The 24,442-nt window shown below is 45.9% G+C and overlaps 2 protein-coding genes across 2 annotated transcripts in view; one reads left to right on the forward strand and one right to left on the reverse strand.

The window, feature by feature from the left end:
* LOC108116724 (mushroom body large-type Kenyon cell-specific protein 1) overlaps positions 1-24,442 on the forward strand; it is a 50,841-nt gene that overhangs the window by 15,335 nt on the left and 11,064 nt on the right. Inside the window, exons 2-3 of the mRNA XM_041818218.1 lie at positions 556-643; positions 20,409-20,447. Coding sequence (XP_041674152.1) covers positions 625-643; positions 20,409-20,447 — 58 coding nt within the window. The 5' untranslated portion in view covers positions 556-624. The remainder of the gene's footprint in view (positions 1-555; positions 644-20,408; positions 20,448-24,442) is intronic.
* Positions 9,461-10,289, reverse strand: LOC108116733 (NADH dehydrogenase [ubiquinone] 1 alpha subcomplex subunit 7). Its single transcript, XM_017228750.1, has one exon. The coding sequence runs from the start codon at positions 10,251-10,253 to the stop codon at positions 9,810-9,812; it is 444 nt and encodes a 147-aa protein (XP_017084239.1). The 5' UTR covers positions 10,254-10,289; the 3' UTR covers positions 9,461-9,809.

The following is a 24,442-nucleotide window of genomic DNA, read 5'->3' on the forward strand; positions in this document are numbered from 1 at the left end:
CTTAATTTCGGTAATGCCATGCTGCTTACCCGGCTGGCAGTTAACTATTATTGTTTACAGGACTCTCGTCAGGAGCCAGCCAGGAGTCTTGATTGTTTGCCTGAGCCGTGCCAAGCTCCTATCCACTTGTTTGCTATTTGACTTAATTTAATGAAAATGTTGCAACCTGCAATTTACAAAACTAACGCCAACAAAACTTGAGATTGTTTGCTTGCTCCTCCTCCGTGGGCCACTAGAACGTCTTTGGGTCTCCTGCGAATGTCCTGGGATGCGGGCTCAGTTCTAGGTACACATCGGGAACGCTGAAATCTTTTGCTGGATGGAAAAGTCAAACAAACGAATGCAAAAGGTTCTTAACTGCCTCGAGTAGTGGCAGAAGTAAAAATGTGCTAAAGTGGCAGAAGACGATGACGGTAGAAATGGTGTTTGTCGAGGTGGCTGGGAAGAAGTTGCTCTCCTATTATGCTGATTGCATCCGGGCTGTATAGTGTAGTATAGTCATAGAAACTCTTGAGTCATCCATAAATCTGATCATTTCATTCCTCCGTCTTTCAGTTCTCCACACTGGCCCCGCTGTACTGAATCGGGCTCTCATTCCTCTCATCTATGCGCAACTAATTTGCAATGATGAGTTATCAGAAAGGTAAGTCGCCAATCGGAGGATACATTCACAGCCTTCTTCCTGGCCGTGACACATGCCAAATTGCTGCCCATCCATTAGCGCAGTCCAGATGGAGTCGCAGGTCCTCTTCTGCAGGTCAATCAATTTGTAAGCATGTCGAATACATTTAGATGCCACGATGCGTACTATTTTTTATGGGACTGGCCAAATCTCCGCCACAATACAATTTACAGTAAATCAGCTAAAAGCAAAATTACGCGGGTCATTCTCAAACAATTTGCTCGACGACGGAGACAACAAAAGATAAGGATGCGTTCGAGCATTAAAAAGGAACCGAGTCGAACTGAGATACAGATACTCCGCAGGAGAAGCTGCACTGGATGCTGGGCGGGTGGATAACGATACAATCGAACAAAGGAGACGGCTGCATATTTTGGGGGTTGGATGTGGCATGGTTGGTCCACCAACTAATGAGCTTCCATGAATCGACATGAATTGGCTGCCCTATTGAGTTTCAGCGATCCATCGAGGGGGTGGTGGTGGGTGATAGTCCTACCCACTAGTTTCAAAATTAATTGCCACCAGCTTTGTGCTGGCCAGGCTAAAAACGCGATGGCCCAGTGGCTTAGGTGGTCGGAGGCCGGACAATGTTGGCAATATCCAATGCCGCGCCGTTCAATTAACTTGTGCGACAATCCAATCAAAAGTGTATTAAAGGCCCGTTTACGGGGCCATCGCCATGCCATTCCCGATCCGGGATGCGGCCACGAAGCCATTTTACAGAGCCAGCCGCTGTCGATAACAGCAATTACATAAATGTTTTTATGGCAAAAGCCGGGAGGAGGCGGTGGCGGTGACGGAGGCGGAGGCGGGGTGACGTGCCTATCGCGATGCAAAGTGTCGGAGAGCGCCAGCAATCGGCTGACCAAATGCGAATTAATGGCGCCCGCTGAAACAGCTGCAGCTCAATGAGCCCACAACAAAAAGTGCTTTGCAATTAAGGCGTACACTGGCATTATAACGTATTCGACACGTTGGCCATTGGGCTTGGTAAAGGGAAGGCAGAGGATAGGGGCATCCGAAGGAGTTCTTACTCCTCTGTATTACCGGGCAACGCACTCCAAGTCCTTTGTCTAATCTATTTAGCTACTTGCCATATTTAATAAGAACGCTCAATTGGTCCTGGAGATACACCCACACACATGCTAGTATGGCATTCAGGCAATCAGAATTTTTATTTACAGGGCTGAACGGGTCTTTTTCTTTCTCCTACGAAACACGTGCCCCCTGCCCCTCGACACGAGCCACATAAATAAGCGAAAGCGAACGATGAAGGAAGGGATCCCACCCCTAGTCCCCGGTCCCCCACCTTACTTACTACTAAATCTGGAAGGAAGACTGGGAGAAAACTTTTCCAATTTTCCCCTTTTTATCGTAAATTACGCACGATTCAATATTTGGCCTTTTTACTGGCTCGTGTTTTGTCTCTGCGTTGTCTGCCTTTTTTCTGCCTGAATAGCTCCAGGAGTGGGTTCAAGGGCCGCCTCCTTGCTTTGTCCTTGCTATTTTGCTATTTTTTTTGTGTCTCTCTATCGTAAATAAGAAATCTTATACGTGCGTAGGCCTCACATGAGATACAGTTTAGTCTGAGCCCTCCTTCCCCTCCGCCGAACTCGACTTCTTTATGAATGAACCAAAAGTTTGTTTCACTTTTGTTCCTGGCCGAGTCGATCCCTCTAATCGAAATTGGCCATGGTTCACAAGTGTAATGATTGTTTTCCTATGCGGGGTAATTTATTTAGCATTATTTATAAAGATGTTAGCCAAAAAGGAAGGCTGAAGTTGTTGGCCAGAAGTTTCTCTTATCGTTTATCGCGGACACAAGGAAAGTAGCCTTTGCCTTTAGCCTTGCATTAAAATATTGGTGCTTAAATAGGAAATGTTGAAAAAAGTGATTGTTTAAGATAGGAATTTGCTTTATGTTGGTCAAATTGAGCTCGTCTAGAAATATTCCTAAATAATATCTGTAATTTGAAATGGGCTAATACTCAAGAAACTATAATATAAGCTTTTTTTACATCAAATTTTAGATACAATTTTTTTTATTCTGACCTGTCAGGCGCACTAGTTTTACCAGCGTTTTAAAAAATATTACATCAATTTCCTTCTATTAATTAAGAAGAAACAACAAGGCAACAAATATTAATATAATATTAATTTAAAAATCGAATTTTGGTATTTCCATTATTATGAATATACAAAGTCAATCGTAAGAATCAGAAATCCGATTCAGAATACTTTGCGTAGACAAGCTAGGCTTTGCCTTCGTAAGGACATCATCTCAGCGAGTATATGGCTTAATCTTGGAAAAGATTTTCGTAGCAGCTGCATACAAAATCAGGGCTCGGCAACGACCTCAACATGTCTGCCGCGGAACATAGAACCCGTTCTACAGAGAGTCCTCCTTTTGGTCAGGCCCCTGAACACACACAAGCAGAGATACCTTTCAGACACACACAAACAGAGTCAGATAGTATATCGGTGGATGTGTGCGTCGCTGCTCTGCGCCCAATTGTATGCAACGGCTTTTGTGTCAAAATTTTTATGCCGTGCATGGCACGCAAACGTGTGCAAAAAAAGGAGTAGCTGCGGAGGGGAGTGAATAGTCAAACGTAGACCCGAAACTACAGAGGAACAACAATGACAGGGTAGTAAATTGAAAGACCGAAGACACGGAATCGGTAGACCAGAAGCTCGGGGGAAAGGGGCCAGTACTAGACGACCAAACTGATTCAATTAAATCAGTCCAATTGAAGCGGCTGACGAAATGTGTGGAGAATGTGTGCCTGGAATATTTAAGCTGCCACAAAAGCCGGCCAGGAGACAACGCACTTACTGCAACCTCCGTTCAGGCACCGTTTAAGTGGCGGCTTAAAGCCAGTCGGTCGAAAGTTTGTCATTATCGCGGGCCAACTCTCGCCACCAAATGTTACCGCCGAAAAAGTTGTCGCATCGCAATTTATACAAATAACTGAACATTTTGTTTGTGCCACACTTGCGCGCGTATTTTTTAATGTCGCAACACTTTTTGCCGCCTGTTGGCAGCGGAATCAGTGAACCAAGAGCCCAACAACAGCTCTGGCAATTTGAGTCCGGCCGGACGACTGGATGCCGTGACTTTTGTCGCGTATCGTATTAATATCTCAATTTATAGCAATTTATAAAAATATGAAAAACGCTCAAATGGGTGAAAAATTCTGTGGGATCGGAGCGCCACCGCCACCGCCACCGCCACCCCGGAAATAAAATTTAAATGTGCCTTTTTGTAGTCGATTCCCCTGCCCCCACGTCCACATTTGCATGGCAGCCAGTTGCGCCTAACGAAGCCCCTGGGGAATGCAACTGGAGGCTTCGGCTCTCTCCGTTTAAATGGGGATATGTGCTGGCCCGGCTTTAAAAGATATTTCAGTGCAAATTTCCATATTCCCCGGCTGGGAAACCATTTCAGCCGCCTTTCCACCCGGCGTACCCGTGGCCCACTGTGCGCCCGCCCCAAGAAGAGAAAACTTTTTAGCACCCAGGCATTGGGCCCTGTGTGAAAATCACTCAAAATTGTGTTTAACTAAGCGTAAAAATTATAAGCAAATTAATTTGCACAAATCACAACAACAACAGCAGCAGAAGGAGAAGGCACAACAACAAATACAACAATAGTGGCCGGGCCTGCAGCAGAAACTTTTATGAAACAATCAGGCAAAGGCAGCTCTGTTCGGGTGCGGGTGAGGCGGGTGAGTTGGGTTCGAGTGGGTCCGCTCGGATCCGGATACGGATCCTCCAGATCCCGCCCCGAAACAACTGACGCGGCAGCAAAGGCAACCGAACGAAACGGGGGGCGCGGAGTGGGAATAACCGACAATTTATCTGCATAAAAGCGCAGTGTGCAACTTTGACGTGGATGTCTGTCTTGATGGGGATTGATGGGTGTGGGCTCGGAAAAACTTTGCTGGCTCTGCTCTGCCGTTGCAAATTTCGCTCCAGCCGAGCTGTTCAGCAGGGAGCAGGGAGATTAAAGATTGAACAGGACAGTTATAGGAGATGTTTCAATTATTTCGTTGGAAATCCTTGAATTTCCTTAAAGTAAATGTCGAAACAACCCCCGTTGGGCGATACCCCTGCCCTGCCTTTCGGTTGACAAGTACAATTAAAACTTAGCATAAACAGAATTTCAAGAGCAACATAATTTAAACACCCCAGTGAAATCATTGCCATCATTAATTTGCACACAACAAAAGGCGCTGACTGGAAGTGTCCTTTAGTACTCGCGAAAGGGTCGGTCAGCCATCCAAAGAGGGTGTTTTGGGCTTGAGGACTCCTTGGCCGTTTTTAATTGACTTCAATCGGAAAATGTTCCGAGAAAAACTTTCACTGTTGCTCTTCCATTTAGAAAAATCAACATTTAAGGGGCGGAATGGAGGAAGGCTCACCCGCTTGAGTCACATGTGCCCGGGGCACAGGCATCCGCATACGAAGTTTCCCAAATTTATGCCTTGACTTGGCAGAACGCTCATTAGAGGCTTCGATGGCTGCGAGGGAGGAGGCGGAGGAGGCGGAGGCGGAAGCTACGCCCATTTGCATTTTGTAAATTGTTGCCAACGCAGCCCTGAAATATTTGACAAGGGAGGCGTGTCCCGGCCCCCAAACATTGCTCGCTGGCATTGTCTGCGTTTAATTATGGGCGCAAATAAATGTCTATCATTTTGGGTTGTGTGGTCCAGAGAGCGCCCCTTTCTCCTTCTCGCCTCGCCTTGAGTTATGTGCCGAGTTTTAATGAGCTATCGACATTGGTGGGTGTGTTGGTGCTGGCCCTGGAAGGTGGGATATATTCGGCATGGTCGTTCAAGCACATCTTGACAGTTTCAAGAGGAGAGCAACTAATCAAGACCTGGCTATAAGTTTCAGGGCCTGCTTAAGGATCGCTTAATCTGGCTTTAACGAGGGCCTGACTTCTTTAACCCACGCCAATCCATCATCTGCCCTTCGCCCGGTTGCATGCCACCCTGCCCCACTCGGTTGGAGGCCCCCTCATTAACGCCCCAATAATTAAACTCAATTAATGGCCAAATGACCAATCAACTGGCACAGCGAGGGCACATCAAAGGCGAAACCGAAATGCATCGACCTCTGCTCCAACCCTCACCACACTCCCCTCGAAAGGGTCGGCCAAGAAAGCATCTCTCTGGGGCCACCCGCTAACAACTTCATTTGTCTCTGTTAAGACCCGTCTTGGCTTAGCAACCAGGACTCCTGACAAACTCCTTTCCTTATCTGGCGGGGGTGGTGCTGGCGGCCTCGAGGAGGTGAAAATCAGACCAAACCACACGCTGTGTTGTGCTTATCTTGACAGCAAACATTTACAAAAAGAAAACACCGAGGGGAGCAGGAAGGGCCTCGAACACGTCTTTATCGCAGCCCAACAACGCACTTCCAATTTTCCTTTCGGGTTGCTTCGATCTGGCTTTTAAATACTCCGGAGGTAGATTAATCATCGCTCCCACTCCAGCTCCGGCTACCTGCTCGCTCTCGGAGCAACTTCCTCCAAATCCAATTATAATTGCGCTTATCAAAAATAAGTTTTCGATACTTGTTCGCCTGACTCCTGCCGGGAAAGAGCTCACGGAGAAGAAAGATGCTGTCTCTGCCAATTTCACCAATATGGCAATTTAATCCACACAATCAGTTTAAGGCATCGTCATTTAACTCTCCGGCAGCAGAGGGGAGGATGCTTGTATTACTTTCCCCCCGACCTGCGGTTACCAATTGGGGATTTCTTTCCTCGGCATCGCTGTCAATTACCTCAAGTTTAATTGAAGGTGAAATTGTGTCAGAGCAGAAGAGCAAAAGTTGACGTGGTCAGCCCAACCGTTCCGGGGTAAGACTTTACTCCAAACTTATTCCAGTGAAAAATGATATCTGCTGGCTGGAGCTGGATGGGGCTGGATTAGTGGAGGAGATAGTAAGTAGTTAGGAAGTAATGTGAAGTCATTTGATTAGATTTTCGCTAATCAAAGTATTTTTTCTCAGTAACAACATACTCCGAGGGTCTGTTGAATGAACAATCAGTTATTATACATGGGAATAAGAGTATTAAGAAGTTCTAGTTGCAGCATAAGTTTAGTCTCAAATGTATTGCATAGATAACCTGTATAAAATATGATTACTAACTATCGTTCTTGAGTTGTTGTAGTAGATACCTAGTTTCTGACATTTTCAGATAGGCCATCAAAATTGTGACACGTGCGAACAGTCCTGGTAGATAAGCATAATTGAAATTTTTCACTTTTCACCGGCAGTGGATCGAATGGAGAGCCCCGCTTAATTACATCCGCTCTTGGGGCCGAGGCATAAACCCAGAGGTCGAAAGCTTCACACTTTCCATTTCGTTTTAGGAAAATATAATAAATTCGCTCTTAAAATTCATTTCATTAAACACTCGCCATGAGCTACTGCCCCCTCCGACCAGGACAAGGACAATGGAGCTCTGCAGCAAGGAAGTCTTTTGTTTATACTCGAGTTCCGTTCCCCCGGATTCACCGAGTCGTCTCTCAACCCTCTGCCTTCAGCCGAACTCGGGCAAATTAAGCAAGCTGACAATTTTCTCTCTCTAAACTGTACAACAACTTAATGAGCCTGCATAACTTTGCGACAACAGCAGAAAGCGGCTGGGAGGCATGGTGGGGTGGTGGCACGGTGGCACGGTGGCACGATGGCAGCCGGGAAACCAAAAGCTAAGGACTTTCCCCCAATTTCGAGAGGGCGACAGATAAAAAAAGCACGTTAACTTGGCCGGAGGCATCTCGCTCGGCGAACGGTGGCAAAAGTCATTATTCACTGTACTAGCGAGAAGCTCACTCTCCGCGACTCCCAACCTCGTAACGCCTGCTAAAAAATAATCAACTTTTGCACGACTGTCACCCCAACCCCTCCTCACAATGCCACGGTGGCAAGTTCAGCGCAAAGTTTCATGCCCGGCGTGGAGACAACTTCCGTATGGCCTGCGGGCCCATGTTGCATATGGCAAATGGCGATGTCCTAGCCAAGGTCTGGCCAGGCTCCCCTACAAATGACGCATTAATGAAGTGATTTTGCTTTGGTAGCATTTCAGTTTTTAGATTTTCCCCACCCCCAGCCTTGTGAGATGTGCCCGTGACACGATTGATTTTTAAAAGGAAATCGAATTAAGGCTAACATCGTAATTATTTTAATAAACCTTAAAAACAAGGGGTGTCAGTTCAATAGTTAATTTATATTATCCTGTGTCTCAATTAGGGTCAATTTAAAACTAATCTCCGTGAATTTATGCAATTTAATTTAAGAACTTAACTTTATTTTTTCATTTGTTAAAATCAAATTTGTGCTAGAACTGAGAAAAGCTAAGTTTTTTTGAGATTTTGTATGTCTTTGATTTTTCAAAACAGTTTTTCCAATTACAATTCACAAATCTTATTCTGAACTAATAAATTTAAAAAAACCCAAAAGATTGCAATAATTCTTCCATTCAGCCATTGATGTACCTTACTAAGTAGTTAAATATATAATATTAAAATATAAGCCCCAAACCTTCCATCTAGAAACCCTGCCTCGTGTCACGACACCATCCCGAAGCCCAGCTCTCATTAACTTCCGCTTGAAGCTCTTGGTCGGTCTGGGCCCCATCTCCCTCCCCGCAATTCCCTGTTTGTTGCTTTATGCAAATGTTTTTCTTGTTATTATTGCCTGGCCGCGATTCCCGCTGCCGCCGCTGTGTTTGCTTCTTTGGTTTTGCTTTTGGTTTTATAGGAAAACACGCAAAGCAAACAAAGTTGCCTCCGCCCGCTGTTTTCTTACATGAGAGTTTTCCCTTCGGTCTGTTTGTACATATTTTAATTACGCGTCTCTGATTGGGAAGCATTTGCGGCGGAGCTTGACATTCGCGACTCTGCGACGCTGCGGCTCTGTGGCACAGCTGTCGTCATCCGAGAGGCAATTTTTCGGTTACCCCAAGTGCTTGGCATTTCGGGGGATGCGGGTTCAAGGGCGGGTCGAAAGGGTGCGGAAGTGTTTGCTCTGTGGCATCACATTTTTTTGAATATTTGCTTATTTGAGTGCGTCCAGCAGGAGTAATTCTTGCCAGGATATTAGCACTGCAGATTCAGATACTCAGGCTCCAAAGTGGCACAGTTGCTAGGACAACAGAACGACAGAACGACAGAACAACCTTATGGATAAATTAGGCCGTGTTTCCCCATTCATATGAGGCAATAAAGTCCACGACCAGCTCCAGAAAGAAATCCGCATTACAGTCATATGCATAAAGTGGGCCACTGTTTCGGATCGAATCTCATATTTCGCCAACTGCTGGCGGATGAAGAGCCCGGCAACATGTTGACTTGACAGTCTGAAGTTTCCGGGCAATTGACACCCTTTTCCAATCCAATGGTGCAACCCTCCAGCTCAATCTGGGTCTTCGCCTTATAAGGGTAATTCGCATAAATCGAGGGGCGCCACCCTTAGCGAGGGAGAATATTACTTTTTTGCATAACATACAAAACTTGATTACATTTTCTCTTCTGTTTGAATGATGGCAGTGGCTTGGCTTTTGGCCTTTGGATTAAAGCGATGGTTGGGGTGTTGGCGATGTGCGCCAAAATCAAACTCCAATCAATAAATCGATGGGCGAAAGTCATCAGCATAAATTGTGATGCCCAGACAATTAACAATCGACCTGCAATCATCATTAACAATGGCCCATAATCCACTCAACGTCGGCCAAATTGCCTCGTTTTAAATTGTAAATATAAATTTTGATAGCATTAAAGGTTATTAAGCCTGCAAATTTATTGTTCTGGCCAGTAACGAACCCTTTGGGCCTCTGCCTTGCCGCTTTTCCGCCTTCCCAGCTCTCAGCTTCTGCCTTCGATAATTGTGTGTGCTTAATTAAATTTTCATGCAGGTGCCATAAATGATTTTCACCCTTGACGTCTAATTAGATTTGCATTTTTACGACCGCCTGCATTGCCTCCGCTGCGAGTCCTTTAATTGTCCTGCTTAACATCGTAAATATCTGCAAAGTGCATTGCAATGGAACTGGCAATTAGCCGAACACTTTAACTGTTTTCAACGGGATGTCAAAGAGCAACTATAAACTTGGTTAATGTGGCCCCTCCCACGAGTGCACCTTTCCAGGAGTGGGCAGCTTCTTCACTTTGGCATCCTCCTCTTCCTTGCATTCCTTCCTTTCGGCATCCTCGGACTTGGGCGGTGGAGGAGGCGGTGTTCCGTCTTTCGAGGCATCTCCAGAATTGGCCTTAGCGTTCTTTGCTGCCTCCTCGGCCTTCGCCTTGCTCATCAGCATCTGCTTGTACTCCTGCACCACATCGACGAACGGCTTAACCAATCGGCGAGGATCCCTGGTGTAGTAGTAGTTGGCGGAGAGGCCTTCCGAAGGACCTTGAGGAATGGCCGGGGGCGGCTGAGTCCTTGGGGCGATAGTGTCCGCAAAGCGATGGGCCGTCCTGTGGGTGCGACCCAGAAAGAAGTTGCGCACCTTGCTCAGGAACCCTGCCACGTCGCGATGCTTGGGCTTGGGAGGCATCTCTGATTCGTGTGTGAGCAGGTCGAGTAGTTGGGAATTTAGACACAAGGCCTGGTTGACTTCCAAGTCAAGTTAGTGGAGTGCTTAGGCAGAGCAATCCCTTCCGCAGTTTCCACACGACTTGACGCAACAGTTGCCGCGTCAATCTCCAAGGGATGCCACCCCACTGCGGATGACTCAATTCAATAAGCGTCAATCTTTCCACGCACTCAGCTGTCAATCAGCTCGGCATCGAAATCTGCCAACGATGAATTTCAATTATGGCCACAGAAAAGAAATAAAGCGGGGAGATCGGACCGCTTGGCCAAAAATAAAAACATTCGCAGTATCATCGAAGACAGTGCAAAAAGTCAACATTGGAATTAATAAAAACACTTCAATTTCCGATGCCAATCAGGCGGAGATCCCTGCCCATCCACCTCCCACATGTGTTGCCAGTGTGACAGGAGCACGCGTCGGGCTTTACTGTACTTAGGGCGGTACAGCACGTCCGGCTGTCAGGCTGACAGGCGGAGCAGCCCACGACCGGATTTCTGCCCTGCGAACACGAGCTGGAGATGTTAATCAGGGACACAGATCCTTGGAACTCCGCTCACATTGCATGGGATAAGCAGCTTGTCGAGATTTACGAAATCGAGCTGATTATGTCCTTGTGAGACGGTGACTCCTCGGCCGCGTGTCAAAGGGTGGCCCGGTAATTTTCGAAGGCTGCCGATGTGTTTACCTTTTGGCTTTTCCAGGGAATTCCTGAAAAATTCTGGGTAAGGGGTAGGACTTCGAACAGTTTGGCTATGGGAAATGCATAAATCAGATTGACTTCTCGCCCAATTTGATTACAATTTACGGCGCACGCGGAAATCGCTCGCGATAAGCTTGGCGAGCTAAATATCAGGTTAACATTTATCTGGGATGGGAAAATCCGGAGAAATTGATTCAATGTGTGAGAAAGACTGAATTTATTTTGGAAAATGTGAGTATTTCAGTTTGCTGTAAATTGAATTCTTGACGAAAACTGCGAGAATGAATCTCATTAGCAAGTCACAATGGAAATCAAAGAGTAGTAAACCGAGGGAAATCAGTTAAACATTGTTCTATAGATAGCAGATAGTTCATCACTCTGTCACCTCATTCAGATAATCTATGACTTGTGAGGAAATTCAAGTCGGGTTGATTTATCCTAACTACATTTAACATCCCGGGTCATATTGCATTAAAAATTAAAAAAAGAAAAATCGAAAACCTAAGTAACAAAATTGTAGTAAACAGAAAAGTGAGTTAGAGGGATGGTTTGTGCAGACGTGATTTACTCATTTCCTTGGTTATTTGTCAGTTTCCGAGTAGAAAGAAAAACAGCCGCTGAATGGAAACCTTTAAAGTGACATTCGATTCGCAGCCGATTTTACGGGGTAGCTCATCTGGGGATGGTAGATGCGGTCGATGTGTGTTCGCCTTCTGATTGAACTAATTGACACATGTGAGGAGAAATGTACCAAAATATCGGTTTGGGATTTCGTAATCCGAGCCGGGGTTAGACCAGAGGTGGTGGCTCCTTGGCTCCCTGAATTTTCCCACTCTCCGTTGGCCTTCAGCGGCGTGGCTCCGTCTGCTGGTTGTAATACGATATGTCAACAATATCTAAAGGTCGCAGAAAACTTTAAAAGAAGCCGGAAAGCGAAGCTGTGCGGAGAAAGTAAAAGTAGCGAAGGTCAACATCATCAAACTGTCTGTCTGGGCCCAGGACAAACATCTGAAGGAGCTGACTCCAGGCCGGCAGCGCACACATGCTCCAAGGAGCTGCCCTGCATGTGTCCTGTGCTCCACTCCCGGCCAAGTCCTGGTCGTAGTGAAAATGATAATGTTAAAGTTTTACAACTTAAGTCGTCAAAGTCAAACACACTCTAGGGAAATTACAAACACATTCGAGACAAGAATGTGCAGCACGAAAGTCTTTGTCCGTCGGGAGGGGAACGGGGAACCCGGAATTTGGGTAGGAATATGGGGAAGGGTGCGACGAAGGTCAAGAGATGAGGGTGGACCCCAAACTTTGCGAGTGGTGCGATGAAATATACGTACAGTGCACATCCTGGCAACTTTACCTGCTCAAATCTTAAGCTCACTATCCCTTGTTTTTACAGTGCTTCGGGGTGGAATTAGTGACCCCGCCACAGCCCTGGCCCACTTGCGCCATTAGCATAAATAAGCGTTTCTAAGTACGCCCCATAAAGGTGTAAATGCTCTGGTATTATTAGCCAAAGGCGAGCCCAGGGACCCAAAGACGGGGCCAGCTGAGGGGGAGTCCGGCGAAACCGCTGGAAGCTCTTCAGTGACTTTTGCTGGCGCTAAAATTTTATAGCCGCCAACTCACATAAAATTTGCTCTCCAAGTATTTCATAAAATTTTGTTGAGCATCAAAATTGTGGGGCTTGCAACGGACTTCGTCTTTCGTGTTGTCTCTGGCTCGAGGATGTTGAAATGATGGGTGGAAATGAAATTTTATTAAATGACTGTCAAGTTCTTGGCTACTTAACTTAGCTGTGAAATTAGACGGGCACTGGTGGCTAACTTCGAGGGTCCTTCCTGTCTTGGGCTGACTAAGCAAATAGGTCACCTTAAAGCTCGACGCTGGGGATACCTTTGCTCGTTGACTTGAAAGTGGGAGTGATAATGCAGTTCATATTTCAGCTCCAGGGTTAACCGAACCTTTACCCAGTTATCTTCGGAAAAGTTTTCCCTGCTTCGAGAGTGCTTGAAATTGTTTTCGGCACAAAAGTTTTCGCCTCCTGGCAACTGCCATTTCTTTCGCAGAAATTCAGAGTGCAAGGAACCTATCAAAGAGTCGAATGATGCCTCCTGCCGCTCATTAAAATGTCCCAAACGTTCTGTTTATGCACCGCGAACTGTGTGCCTCCTCCATTGGTGTTCCCCCGCCCAAAGGAACAACTCCTTCCTACCTCGGGAACACTGGCTTTATTCGTTTCATGCCCACGTTTATTGTTTTTCCAGTCATTTTCAGCATCTTATCAATTTGACTCACAGGCACAGTCACAGGCTGGGGCAATAAAAGAGTAACCATTGTTTCCTGCACCAGCCTCCTTCCGTTCGCCTCTGTCATTGATAATGAAGACGGCAACAACATTGTCTTTGGCTTTGCCAGGACCAGAACGTGACTCCCTTATCAATGCGACTTATTGCCATGACGCAGCCCTGCTCCTTGGGGGCGTCCTACCACGCCCCTCGACGCCCAGATATCGCTGAAGCAATTAAAATTTGTAGCTATTGGTGGAGCGGAGCGTTCGGAATTCGGCATTCGATTCGATAGCGGCCGTTCGTCGTTTGCAAATCATTTCGCAGTTGCTCAAGACTGCCTCCTCGGCGATTCCCGGGGGGTTCCCCATCTCTCATTTCTCACACTGACAGCCCAATGGGCGTTAATTGCGGGGGTTTGGTTAAGGGTATGGCGTCAGATAAGCGCGCGTGATTTTTCTACGAATTCTCGGCCCTGAGGGCACCCAGCTCCCCAGCCCTCTCCTCAACTCAGGGGGATGAAACCCCTCCCCTTTCTAACATTGCTTCCCCATTCGGCGATTCAAATGAGGCTTCGGCCTCTTCAGCTTTGCATTTGGTGGCAGGCGGCGATAAGACGAAGACGCCGGAGCTTTGTTGGTTAGACAGGGGAAGGGGCGCTATTTTTGAATTGGCAAAACGTGCAGCAAATGGCTTAATTACGTCTGAAGAGATGAGCTTTGATTCTGACTTATGTAGGTGGGTCTGCCTGCGAAGTGGGCTTAGGTTTTTTTGTATTTTTCGTGGCATTTGTGCTTTGGCCAAGCCACAAGATGAGTCGCAATGATATTTTAAGATCGCAAATATATGTCTGAAGTGAGTCCTTCGCAAATGGTTTTATTCTGCTGAATTCGTAGCGTTCTTCTGAGTTCTTAGCCAGGTATTTATCATATCAATATCCCCTGTGACTTCCTCCGTAGGTGCTAACAAACGATTCCCCACAGCACCTCGCAGTCCCCTCTCCAGGATCTCCTCCTGCCATGTCCATTTAAATGCGCATATTTCACAGTTAACATGCCTTGACAACATGCCCTGCCGGCTTTCTTCCTTGGCCTGCTCTAAATATGTAAACAAATAGTTTTGGCAATTGCCAAGTGGGGCATGTCAGACCCAACCCTGGTCGCAGGCCCCTTTCGCAACCCCGACCCCGGCCGTAACCCCAGTTCCCGCAGGTCGTCCAGTCAGCCTGCATGTTGTGGCATGCGGTTGTGCAACGGCAACAACTTTTGCAACATGCAACCAGACGACTGGTTGCTTTCCACCTTCCGCCCCTGCGAGGATGGCAAAATAAACGAGGCCTTAAATCGAACTTTGTACACGGGTCGTTCTGGGTCGGAGGCCAGGATCGTCTCGTTTGAGGTTAACATAATTTAAGGCAGCAGGAGCTGGATACAGAAGGCAGGAGGTGGCAAGTGGCAGGAGCCAGAGGCAGGAGGCCCATTTAACATGCTGCCAACGTGCGTGAGTCCGTGTGTGAGTGTGGCAATTTTGCAAATTATAAATTTTCCACCTGCGCAATATGCTGGGTGCCTGGTCTGGACCTCGCGTCTACTACCTCCCCGCATCTGGTTGTTGGGGTGCCACGAACTGCTTCCTGTTCAGAGGCAACAATCCGAAAATTGATCGCTGTTTCCGGCTTCTCTATTGCTTCGTTGTTGCTCGGGATATTAAGTCGACACCGAACACAAGCTCTGGGCAAGTATAGTGCTCTCCGGAAGAAGCGAACTAACAAAAGAGGAGTTTAAATATCTTTTTTTTAATAATAATAATTGGTAATGAAGAAAATAAACATAAATAGGGAAGATATAAACATCTTCGAGCAATTCTAAGTTCAAAATGCAGAAAACTGAACGATTGCATAAAACCTGCCTATAAACCTTTAAACAGTTCTTATGTGTTTAGTTTATTAGTTAATATTAATGTTGTTCTTCAATTCTATTTCAATCGAAATTTGTTCGTAAATGTAATGTCTGTAAGAACAAGGGTATTTGTGGGATCAGTTTTAAAATGTGTACGAAGTTTACTGGAGGAAGGAGTGTTGTTTTCAAGAACCATTTAAGGATCTATTTAAAGAGGTTTAAGTAGAAAAGTTAACAAAAGGTTAGTAAAAATGTTTCACTTTGTGGAAATAATTCTGAGAAACCGAAAACTTTACTCACTTATTCCAACACGCATCGGAGTAAGTGAATAATATTCAACCGTGATGGGGAAACAAATACAACAAATCAGACCTCTTTTCAAAAGTAAATCAATACTTTCGAACCATGCAAAGCAATTAAGTTTAGTCCTATTTACTTAAAATGCAAATCTGAAACAACCATGAAGTACACGATGCGTTACTGAATGTGGAAAGGAGGGGCAGCTGATGTCGCCCAATAAAAGAAAATTTGAATAGAACAAAGCGTAAAAGGCAACAATTTGTGTAAGAGCAAATTAAATATTGTATCTGCGAGATACATTCGATATGGCTGGGTGGGTGGAAGTCGGGGATCCGAAAGGTCAACCTGGTATCATCCGCCTTCGCCTCCTCGACGATTGCATAAGCAGAGCCGGAGCAGAAGGAAGAACACAGACAGAAGCTCCAAAGATGTAAACAATATGCAAAACACGAAGGAGGCCAGAGCCAGGAAGGAGTCCAGGAATGCACATCACGAATACGCAGTAGAGTTCGCTACATGACTTTGCATATTGAGGAGCGGATGTGGAAGAACAAGGTCAGCCTCCATCAATTTAACATCAAATGTCCATAAATCCCGGCTGGGAACTCGAATTGGGAGTTTAGTATCTGCTCAGCATAAATGTGCAATAAATGTCGCAAAATAAATATTTAATAAACATAAGCGGGGGGCAAACGTGGATGGCAAGCTGCACGGCCAAATATTGAAATAAAATCTAGGCAAGAAAGGCACCCCCTGGACTCCCCCCATCGATTTCCAAGTCTCAATTGCGAGATAAATTTGCATTTGACGACGAGCGGGAAATTAGAGGGGAGATGCCTCATGCTATCAGCCCGACTTCCTCCGCTTATTGATCGCCCGGTTGACATTGCATCAATTTCAGGCGAAAGTTAACAAGCAGCGGCAGTAAAAAGCAAGTACATATTACTTACATACCGTACTGCAGGACTTAAAAGCTTTTCCCTGCTTTTTCTCATCACTTGTTTGTCTTTCGCTCTCTGTTTGTCGTCGCGTCTCGTTTCCTGAGTTTTCCTTCATTAAAGACCAGGAACGAGTTGAAACTTTCGGTGGAAAAAACTGCAAGAGCATCAGAAGGGGATTCCTCCATCAAGCATTAATTATTTACGTTTACGTTATTAAAATCCAATTCATATTCGATATTTTGAGCAACTTTTCTATACAATTAATTTATTTCCGACCCACCCTCGACTGGGGTAACACATTTTTATGTCACATCAGCGTATTGCAATCCGCTGCACATCTACCGGCCCTGCCTATGCACACTCATTAACACAACAATAAAGTACAATCGCCCCACACGCCCACGCATACGCCCACGTCCCATCCACCTCAGAGGGGGCGTGGACAATTAATGTGACTGACACACATGCAGATTTTGCCGCCGTTCGCGTTGTCATATTTGATTTACAGTTGCAATTTACGCACTTTCCGCAGGAGGAGGCTCTGTAGCAGGAACTGGACTAGGGATGGGATGGGAGTTGCTCTGGGGCTGGCCGACAGCTGTCCACGTCAGCATCCGGCTTCTGTTTGATGTTGTTAATTGATTTTCAAAGTCAACTGGCGTCCTCCAAGGGGAGGGACAATGCATTGCAATGGAGATGGGCGAGGACGAGGGTCCTCTGGGAGGAGCAGGCCTGCTTTCGCTTTCGCCACGCTCGGAGATTAGCAGGGCAGTGTAAAATGCATCTCCATTGAGGCGCAAGCGACATAAAACCAATTCCCAATCCGCATTCGCTGGACAATTTACAGACTGTGGATCCCGACCATGCTCCTCCTGTCTCTCCTCCTTCCCCTCGTTGAGCATTGTAAGTGCAGTGAAGCGCATTTACAGCTGCAAGTGCCGAGTGGATTTCGGAGTTGTTCCTGCAGTTTCCCTGCCCTCGTGGCAGGGCGGGGGCTGTGGGTTGTGGCAGGATCCGCAGGACTAAGGGCTCGTGTTTGTTTTATGTGTGGCAATTGTCCAGCGTCCCATCGACATGCAACTGTATCTGTTGTCTGCCTGGCATGCGGTTCAATCAAAGCGATTTTCAATGTCCACAAAATTTCGCAAAAGGACATTTTGGTAATTTCAACGATGTCACCCTCCGAAGTCAGGAGCGGACTTAGCCTTGTTGCGGTTTTCAAAACCCATTGAGGATCATCTTTACTGATTTTTGAAATGTTTCTGTTTGCCAAAGGTCGTTTGCCAATTAAAATGTTTAACACATTAATATAAATAGTTAATTAGGCCTGGCTTCAAATCAACAGGAACACTCCCTTTAAGTTAGAGGACTGACAACTGAAAGGTCTTGTTAGCAATAATATATTCGATTTTGTAAATGTTTAAGCTCTTCATTAGGTTCCAAGGTATATCAGACTATTCAATTAAAACATTTTCAACGATAGTGAGTTTAAGTATTGATAATTACTTTGGTAAAGGTAATGTAATCTAATCCCCCGTTGGCTAATCCCCATTTTGGCATATCTGTATTGAAAATATTATCTTTAAATCTTCAATGATTGGTTGCAAGATTATTAACAGCGCCTTATAACCTGTTAGAACCACATAGCTCCAAATCCGGCACACAATTTGAAATAAATATAAGTGGGGCTAGCAGGCGCCCAATAACCCCTCAGCTTAAGATCCGCCACTGGTCGCTGGTCCTGCTCTTGTTGTTGGTAATGAGTTTGGTTTTACTGTTTAAATTTAAACGTGTTCAGCGGAAGGGGGAGCGGGGCGAAGGGCTCGACAGCGGTTGGCTACAGTTCTAAAGTGTATTTGCATTTAACGCTAAATGCATTCCAATTCCAGCGGGGGAGGAGGGCGTAGATGGGAAAGTGGAAGGAAGGATGGATCCTGGCTGCGGGAGGGAAAACATGACAGTTGCATTAATTTTGATTGCGTAAATATTTTAAGTGTGCGGATTGCGAGAGCTCTCTCAAAAATGTTTGCCCAGGGCCCATTGCCTGGTTGTTTGGCTGAAGGGCGGTTGGTGGGTTGGTGGGTTGGGCCTGGAATTAAGTGATTGCAATTGAGATGAGCTGATTGTAAAATCTGGGTGAGCACAACTCGCTCCTTCAGCGAGGCAATGCATATTTAAAGTTTGTTGAAGGACTTGCAGCTAATGGCGAACCTCCCGATGCTCCTGCTCAGTTCGATGAACTCCTGAATGGAGTGGAACTCGAGCATTGGCAACTTTTCTAATTAACCCAACAACGGCAGTCCCCCCTCCACTACCCCGTTCCAGCATGGCCTTCCCCTTCCCAGCTGCTGCTAATTTCAGACACCAATAAAATAATTTAAGCCGCAAATGTTTGAGCGCGAAAATGTATGAAATCTATGGGCACGTAGCTGACATAAAACTTTCGGATGAATCTAGTGGTGGCTCATCCTAGTGTTCCATCCCTCATTCATCCGTTTTTCTCGCATGACGTGATAATTTACTTAACAGGCAACACGCTCCGGAGACAATTTACAAGTTGCAAACATCAAATTTTATGATGTCTAGGCCATAATTAATCGAGATTTGCTGAGGAGGTGACCGAGGATGGGGACTCGTTAAACTTAAGCAACTTCTTAATGAATATTAACCTAACTTAGCGCTTATGAATTCCACATTCCACTTGTTTTCCTCAGTTTCTTAATCCTTACCTGTCTCGGCTCTTTTTGAAATGCTCTTACTATTTATTTGCCCTTTGCCTTTGCCCCTCTCCCCGATCATTTGCCTTTGCCAGACCCTGTCTGACCTTAGCAGCTCAACTGCAATTAAACCTTAACCACATTATCTCCAGCTCCCGGTCTTCCCAACAGCCCCATAACAAGTTTTTCGCTTTCGGTCGACCGATACCGCAAAGTCTGCGGCATGTGGAGAATTTTCCCATAAGACTGCAATTTTGTCCAGCGAATTATTTAAAGGAGCACATCATCGCTTGGCTGAACTTTGGTGCAACAATACTCAGAGATGCCCTTTCTCGGGGTCTTATATTAATAGGTTTTGAGTTCTTACTCCCTTTGAACTATCTTTGGGTTCATGTTTCACAATAATAAGAAATATTAAATGAAATATATAATAAATATTTATCACACTCACAACTTTAAGTTACAAATTTGAAGCTTGTATGGTCTTGGGCTTAATTTCTAAGATAAATGTGCTAACAATCGATCTCTTATACGAATATCTTTTGAAGAGTATAAGAGAATCGTTGATTCTAGACCAACGCTTTGTGGCCTTTTCTCTCCATTGGCTAGACATCATCTGAATTGAGAGAGAGCGGGCATTATAAGGGAACAAAAAGCCAAACTGTCGACTGCTTTGCGGTGATAGCTGGAAATTAATTAAATGTCGCGGCGAATAAAATTAAAATAAAAACGTCGAAAGCTGCTTAGGGAGTACTTAAACGAAATGATAGCTAAGAACAGAAGGCCTTGGCTTATCAGGGGATATTAATAAGAGAATGGCTAGTCTTTCAAAAAACTTTCCTTTCTTGCAACTCTTTCCCTTTGGAGTCTCTGTCCTTGTTGCGTTTTCTTGTCCATAAGCAATATTGGCTGACTAGCCTTAGCAGCACAGAAATCCAACTTCTGACTTCCGTTCCAAAAGTTTTACTCCATTTCCGACTTTTAGATTCCAGCCGAGAAATTAATTAGTAGTTTTCAGAGTCACGTTAGAAGGCACAACACCCGCTTTGCAAAGGATATCTCTAGTTTCAATCTATTCTGTTTCTTCACTCTCTTTGTTTTGCCTTTGTCTTGGCCAACTCCAAGACATTCTGGCCATTTGCAACTACTTTCTGGTGGAGTTTCCGAAAGGGAAAGTTCCTTAGCCTAACAGGCATTAATTATGTATTATATAGAACGTGCACTAACGCTACAATTTCAATCCAAGAGGCAACTATATTTCTTTATCTCTTGCAGGTCTAAAGGATCCAAACCTGGACAGGCATACCAGTAAAGGTGAGTACCGGCACGGCATTCTCCACTCTATACGCCGATCAAAAATTAATTAAGAAGCCACTGGGGATGTAAATAGTCTGTAATGGCTACAAACCGAAACCAAAATTTGTGCTGCTCCTCAAAGCGACCGAGACAAAGGGCCGACCCACACTGGCTCCACCCCGCTGCTCGCCGCAATAACTATAAATTCCCAGGCCCAGGGCAACCACAAGACATCGCCGAGCCCCTCAAAACATAAACCAAGCGGCTCTTTAAAACGCAATCAAGCTGAAAATTAATTAAAATTTTCAAGCGGGATATGAAATTAATGCGCCGTCGAAGGGGAGAGGATTTCTCGGGGTATAGCGGGCGGTGCAAGGTAAATCCAAGGTTTAAATTAAAACACACTTGTTACTGTCTTAGACGCTGCCGTCTCCGTTGGAAGTCGTCGTCTCGATTTCATTAAAAATGTTTTTATGCTCGCATTATCCTTTCACTTTGGCGCACTTGCTCCGCCCTGCCTTTCCCTTTGACTCCTCCGCCAGGCAGCAATTTAATTTGGCTATGAAACGCTTGCCGCATCCTTGACACTTTCACTTTCCCACCCCTTTCCGGCCCACCTTTCTCCACATTTCCCAACCCCTTCCACTCGAGGCGATGGCTTGTTTTAAGCAGCTTAAGCTTGTCGTTGACATTCGCCCGTGCTGTTGTTTGTGCTGTAAAAGCGCTCATAATTTCACGCTAAACGAACACACACGCGTCCTTCAGTGTCCTGGGCTGCTCTTGGCTTTTACCGGAGCGATTCCAACCTCTGTTTCCCCGTCACTTGGCTCTGCCATCGAGCTGCTCGGGCACGGAATCACAGTTTTCCGGCGGGGATATCGCTGAAATGCAATAAACTTGAGTGCGGATTCGCTGAGAGCTCCATTTGGTTTAGCTGGCTATTCCTCGTGCCCCAAGAAGAGATCCAAGAAGGTTGGTTTCCCAGTGCCAATATCTGAAAAACGAATCATCGAATGTCTTGTGTGGGGAGTCCATCGATTCCTCAATGGCCGAGTGTATTGGAAAAAGTTTTTGCTGGTCCTCTGCCTCATACTCCAGTTCTGTAGTCCAGCTCCTTGGTCATCCCGCTGGCTGTTGTCTTTATTACATTCTGATGAATGTTGCGATTTGACTTACACGAGAAGCTAGAAAAGAAAAACTCATCGCATGCTCGGGGCCATTGAATGGATTCATTTCGGGGTATTCATATGCTTTTAACTGAATTAGTCTAGCCGGCTAATGTGATAAATGGATGCGGCTGCCAGGAGCGGAGGACTGGCGAACCCTTCATAATTACACTTGGAGCTGGCTGAGCTGCAAGTCATTCGATAGGCACAAAACCCATCTTTCCTGCTTCCCTCTGCCAGCCCTCCATCCCAAAGAAACTCACTTTAATCTCATAAATCATGGGATAGAAGAAGTCGGGGCGCCAAGGGCGACCGCACATATCATAGCATTTAACATATTTCACTTAGGCAAACGCTTAATCCGGCATCTTGTCTGGCCCCAATCCTCCTGCCCTCCCTCCTACCTGGGCGCAGACAGCGCTTTGAATGCAAACGCGGAGGCTACATTTTCATTTCCGCTGGCGTTTTTATTTTTATTCCATGCTGCACGTTATCAAATAATGAATATCAAATGTAATGCTTATCATTATTTGCCAAGCCGAAACCGAACTGAGAGCTAGTAGCGGGGGAGTGGCCTCCGACTCCCGTCAGGTGGCAACATATTATAATATTTACTTAATTTTCATTTCTAATTCTGCGGCTCGCCCCTCCTCAGACATATGATATGGCTTCCCAGGACGAGGAGTGTTCCGAGACCTTGGCATTGGCAGGGGAGAAATAGGGAAAACCTGCATAATAAGCAAGTTTCGCATCCAAAATTCGCTGTTTGTGGGCCCAAAGTCAAGTGTTTGGGGAGACTGATTGGGCGGATGGCTAGATTGCTGGGGGGTGTTGATTCTGGCAGGTGGCTAAAGCTGCGTCTAAAGCGATAACGCAAAGTATTTGAATTTTTAATATAACAAAATGCGGATCTCAACGAACAAGGACCCCCATCCTCCGATTCATCCGCTTTTCATCCCACAGACATAGACGTAGTCAGAGAAAAGAAGGAGCTGCGGTGAATCCTAGATACCCTGCTCCTTGGCTCCCCATTATTTGGCAGAGCTGATGTATTCAAATACGATTCGTGGCCGCCATTTTCCTGTCACTGGCTGTGAAAATTCACAGCTTTTCCTCTTTTTCCGGGTTTTCTGGCTAATCTTTTGGTCAGCGAGCACCCATCTTGCCCCTCGGACGCCTGACGCCCTGTTTTCTATTCGCTTTTTGAAATTCCAATTTGAATGCTTCGTGGTTTGTTCCCTGCCAGTTGGACGACGGTCCCGGGCTAAGGACATCTTTCCCAGCAGCCAATATTATATTATTCAAGCCATCGCATTTGGCTGCCCCTGTCCTACCTCCACCGTCCACCGCCATCGCTCGTTGTACTTGAAAATCGTAATTAGAATTGGTAATGTATTCAAATTGACTTTCATTTCCGTTTGCTCGTCGGTTGGCTCGCTCGTTTGTTTTACTTTTGGCATTCTTCATCGGGATTTTTGCGCTTTTCGTAGATGACGCGCTTTCCGCTGGGGGATGGGAGATGAGAGTCGATTCTGCCATGATTATATCCGTCGATTCGAACTGTCCAATAGCAGGAATCGCAGGGAAGAAGTGATCAACTGGGCAGCCAGAAGGCCAGACAAAGGCACTTTCGATTATCGAATCGATGCGGGCTGATTCTCCAGACATATTTCAAAATCTCTGAACGTGAAACTTTTCCCTTTTCCCTTTTCCCGTGGCAGAGCGTGGCGGAAGAGCAAAGAAACTGAAACTTTTCGCTGGCAGGCGGAACGCAGTAAAACCGTAAAGAATTCAACTAATAAAAATCAGGCATTCAAGTGCGAAAAAATCGCGAAAAGCATCATCAAATAATGTGCCACTCAAACCGAATCGGCCGCCCTCCTCCGCTCCGCCCACGAAATCGCAGTTGAATCCACCGAAAGACAAATAGAAAAGCAAAGAAAAGTAAAAGGCAAGTTGAGAACAAAATAAAACTATGCTGGCAGCAGGGAGTGAAAACTTTGGCCCGTGATGGCAGCGTGAGGCAATGGGCCACCAACCATGATCCTCCGGTTGGATGAGCCGGGGTAAATCTTGTGCCACGGACGCATCTCTAGCTGCGGGCCAGGGCTATACGTCATCGGGAAAACTTCGATGGTTTTGGCCAGGAGCGCGAGTCTCTCCATTTTTCTTGTGGATCGGAATGGCCACATATTTTCGCTGCCACGAAGCGTGCGAGGTATTTCCCCCACGTGCGGATGTGGCTGCCTCTGTGTCTGCGCGGCGGAAAAGCAATTTTCCTTTGTGTCGTGCACAGGTTTCCAGTTGGCATTGTCTTCCGCTCGCCGCACTGAGCTGGCAAATTTGTTGCAACCGAAATAAACACTTTATTAAATGCATTGGAATAAGCGCAGCACTCGACGGAAGGGGCCGAGTGTAGGTCTCCACATGTGGCAGTGGCAGCGGAGGGATAAACTTTGAGCCAAGTGAATTTGGTGCTAAGCTCAAGTAAGAGATTCGATGCCAGCAAAAAGTGGATTGCTAATGCACTCGGAAAAGCTCTCGCAGGAAGTGAAATGGAATGGGCAGGGGGTAACACAGGACTTCGGAGGAATCTCCTTTAAGGCTCAAAAAGTCGCCACATAAATATCTCCGCCGAACAGGCAAAGGCCTTTACAGATTATTATTTATTTATTTTCCGTTTTCTTTGCATCCTGCCTTTTCCTTCCCCCCAGCTCACGACCCTGCCGCTCCGATAATCGAAGGCAAGAATCAAATTATGCTAGAATTGAGATTGATTTTTTATTCAATTTTAATGCGACAAATGCAGGCAGATAAACAGACGACAGCTCCGAGGACACACATGGC

The sequence above is a fragment of the Drosophila eugracilis genome, unplaced genomic scaffold (genome assembly GCF_018153835.1).
Source record: "Drosophila eugracilis isolate 14026-0451.02 unplaced genomic scaffold, ASM1815383v1 contig_2154, whole genome shotgun sequence".
Classification (NCBI taxonomy): domain Eukaryota; kingdom Metazoa; phylum Arthropoda; class Insecta; order Diptera; family Drosophilidae; genus Drosophila; species Drosophila eugracilis.

Coding starts and splice junctions, on each gene's coding strand:
- LOC108116733 (XM_017228750.1), bottom strand. CDS start 10,253: ATGCCTCCCAAGCCCAAGCATCGCGACGTGGCAGGGTTCCTGAGCAAG.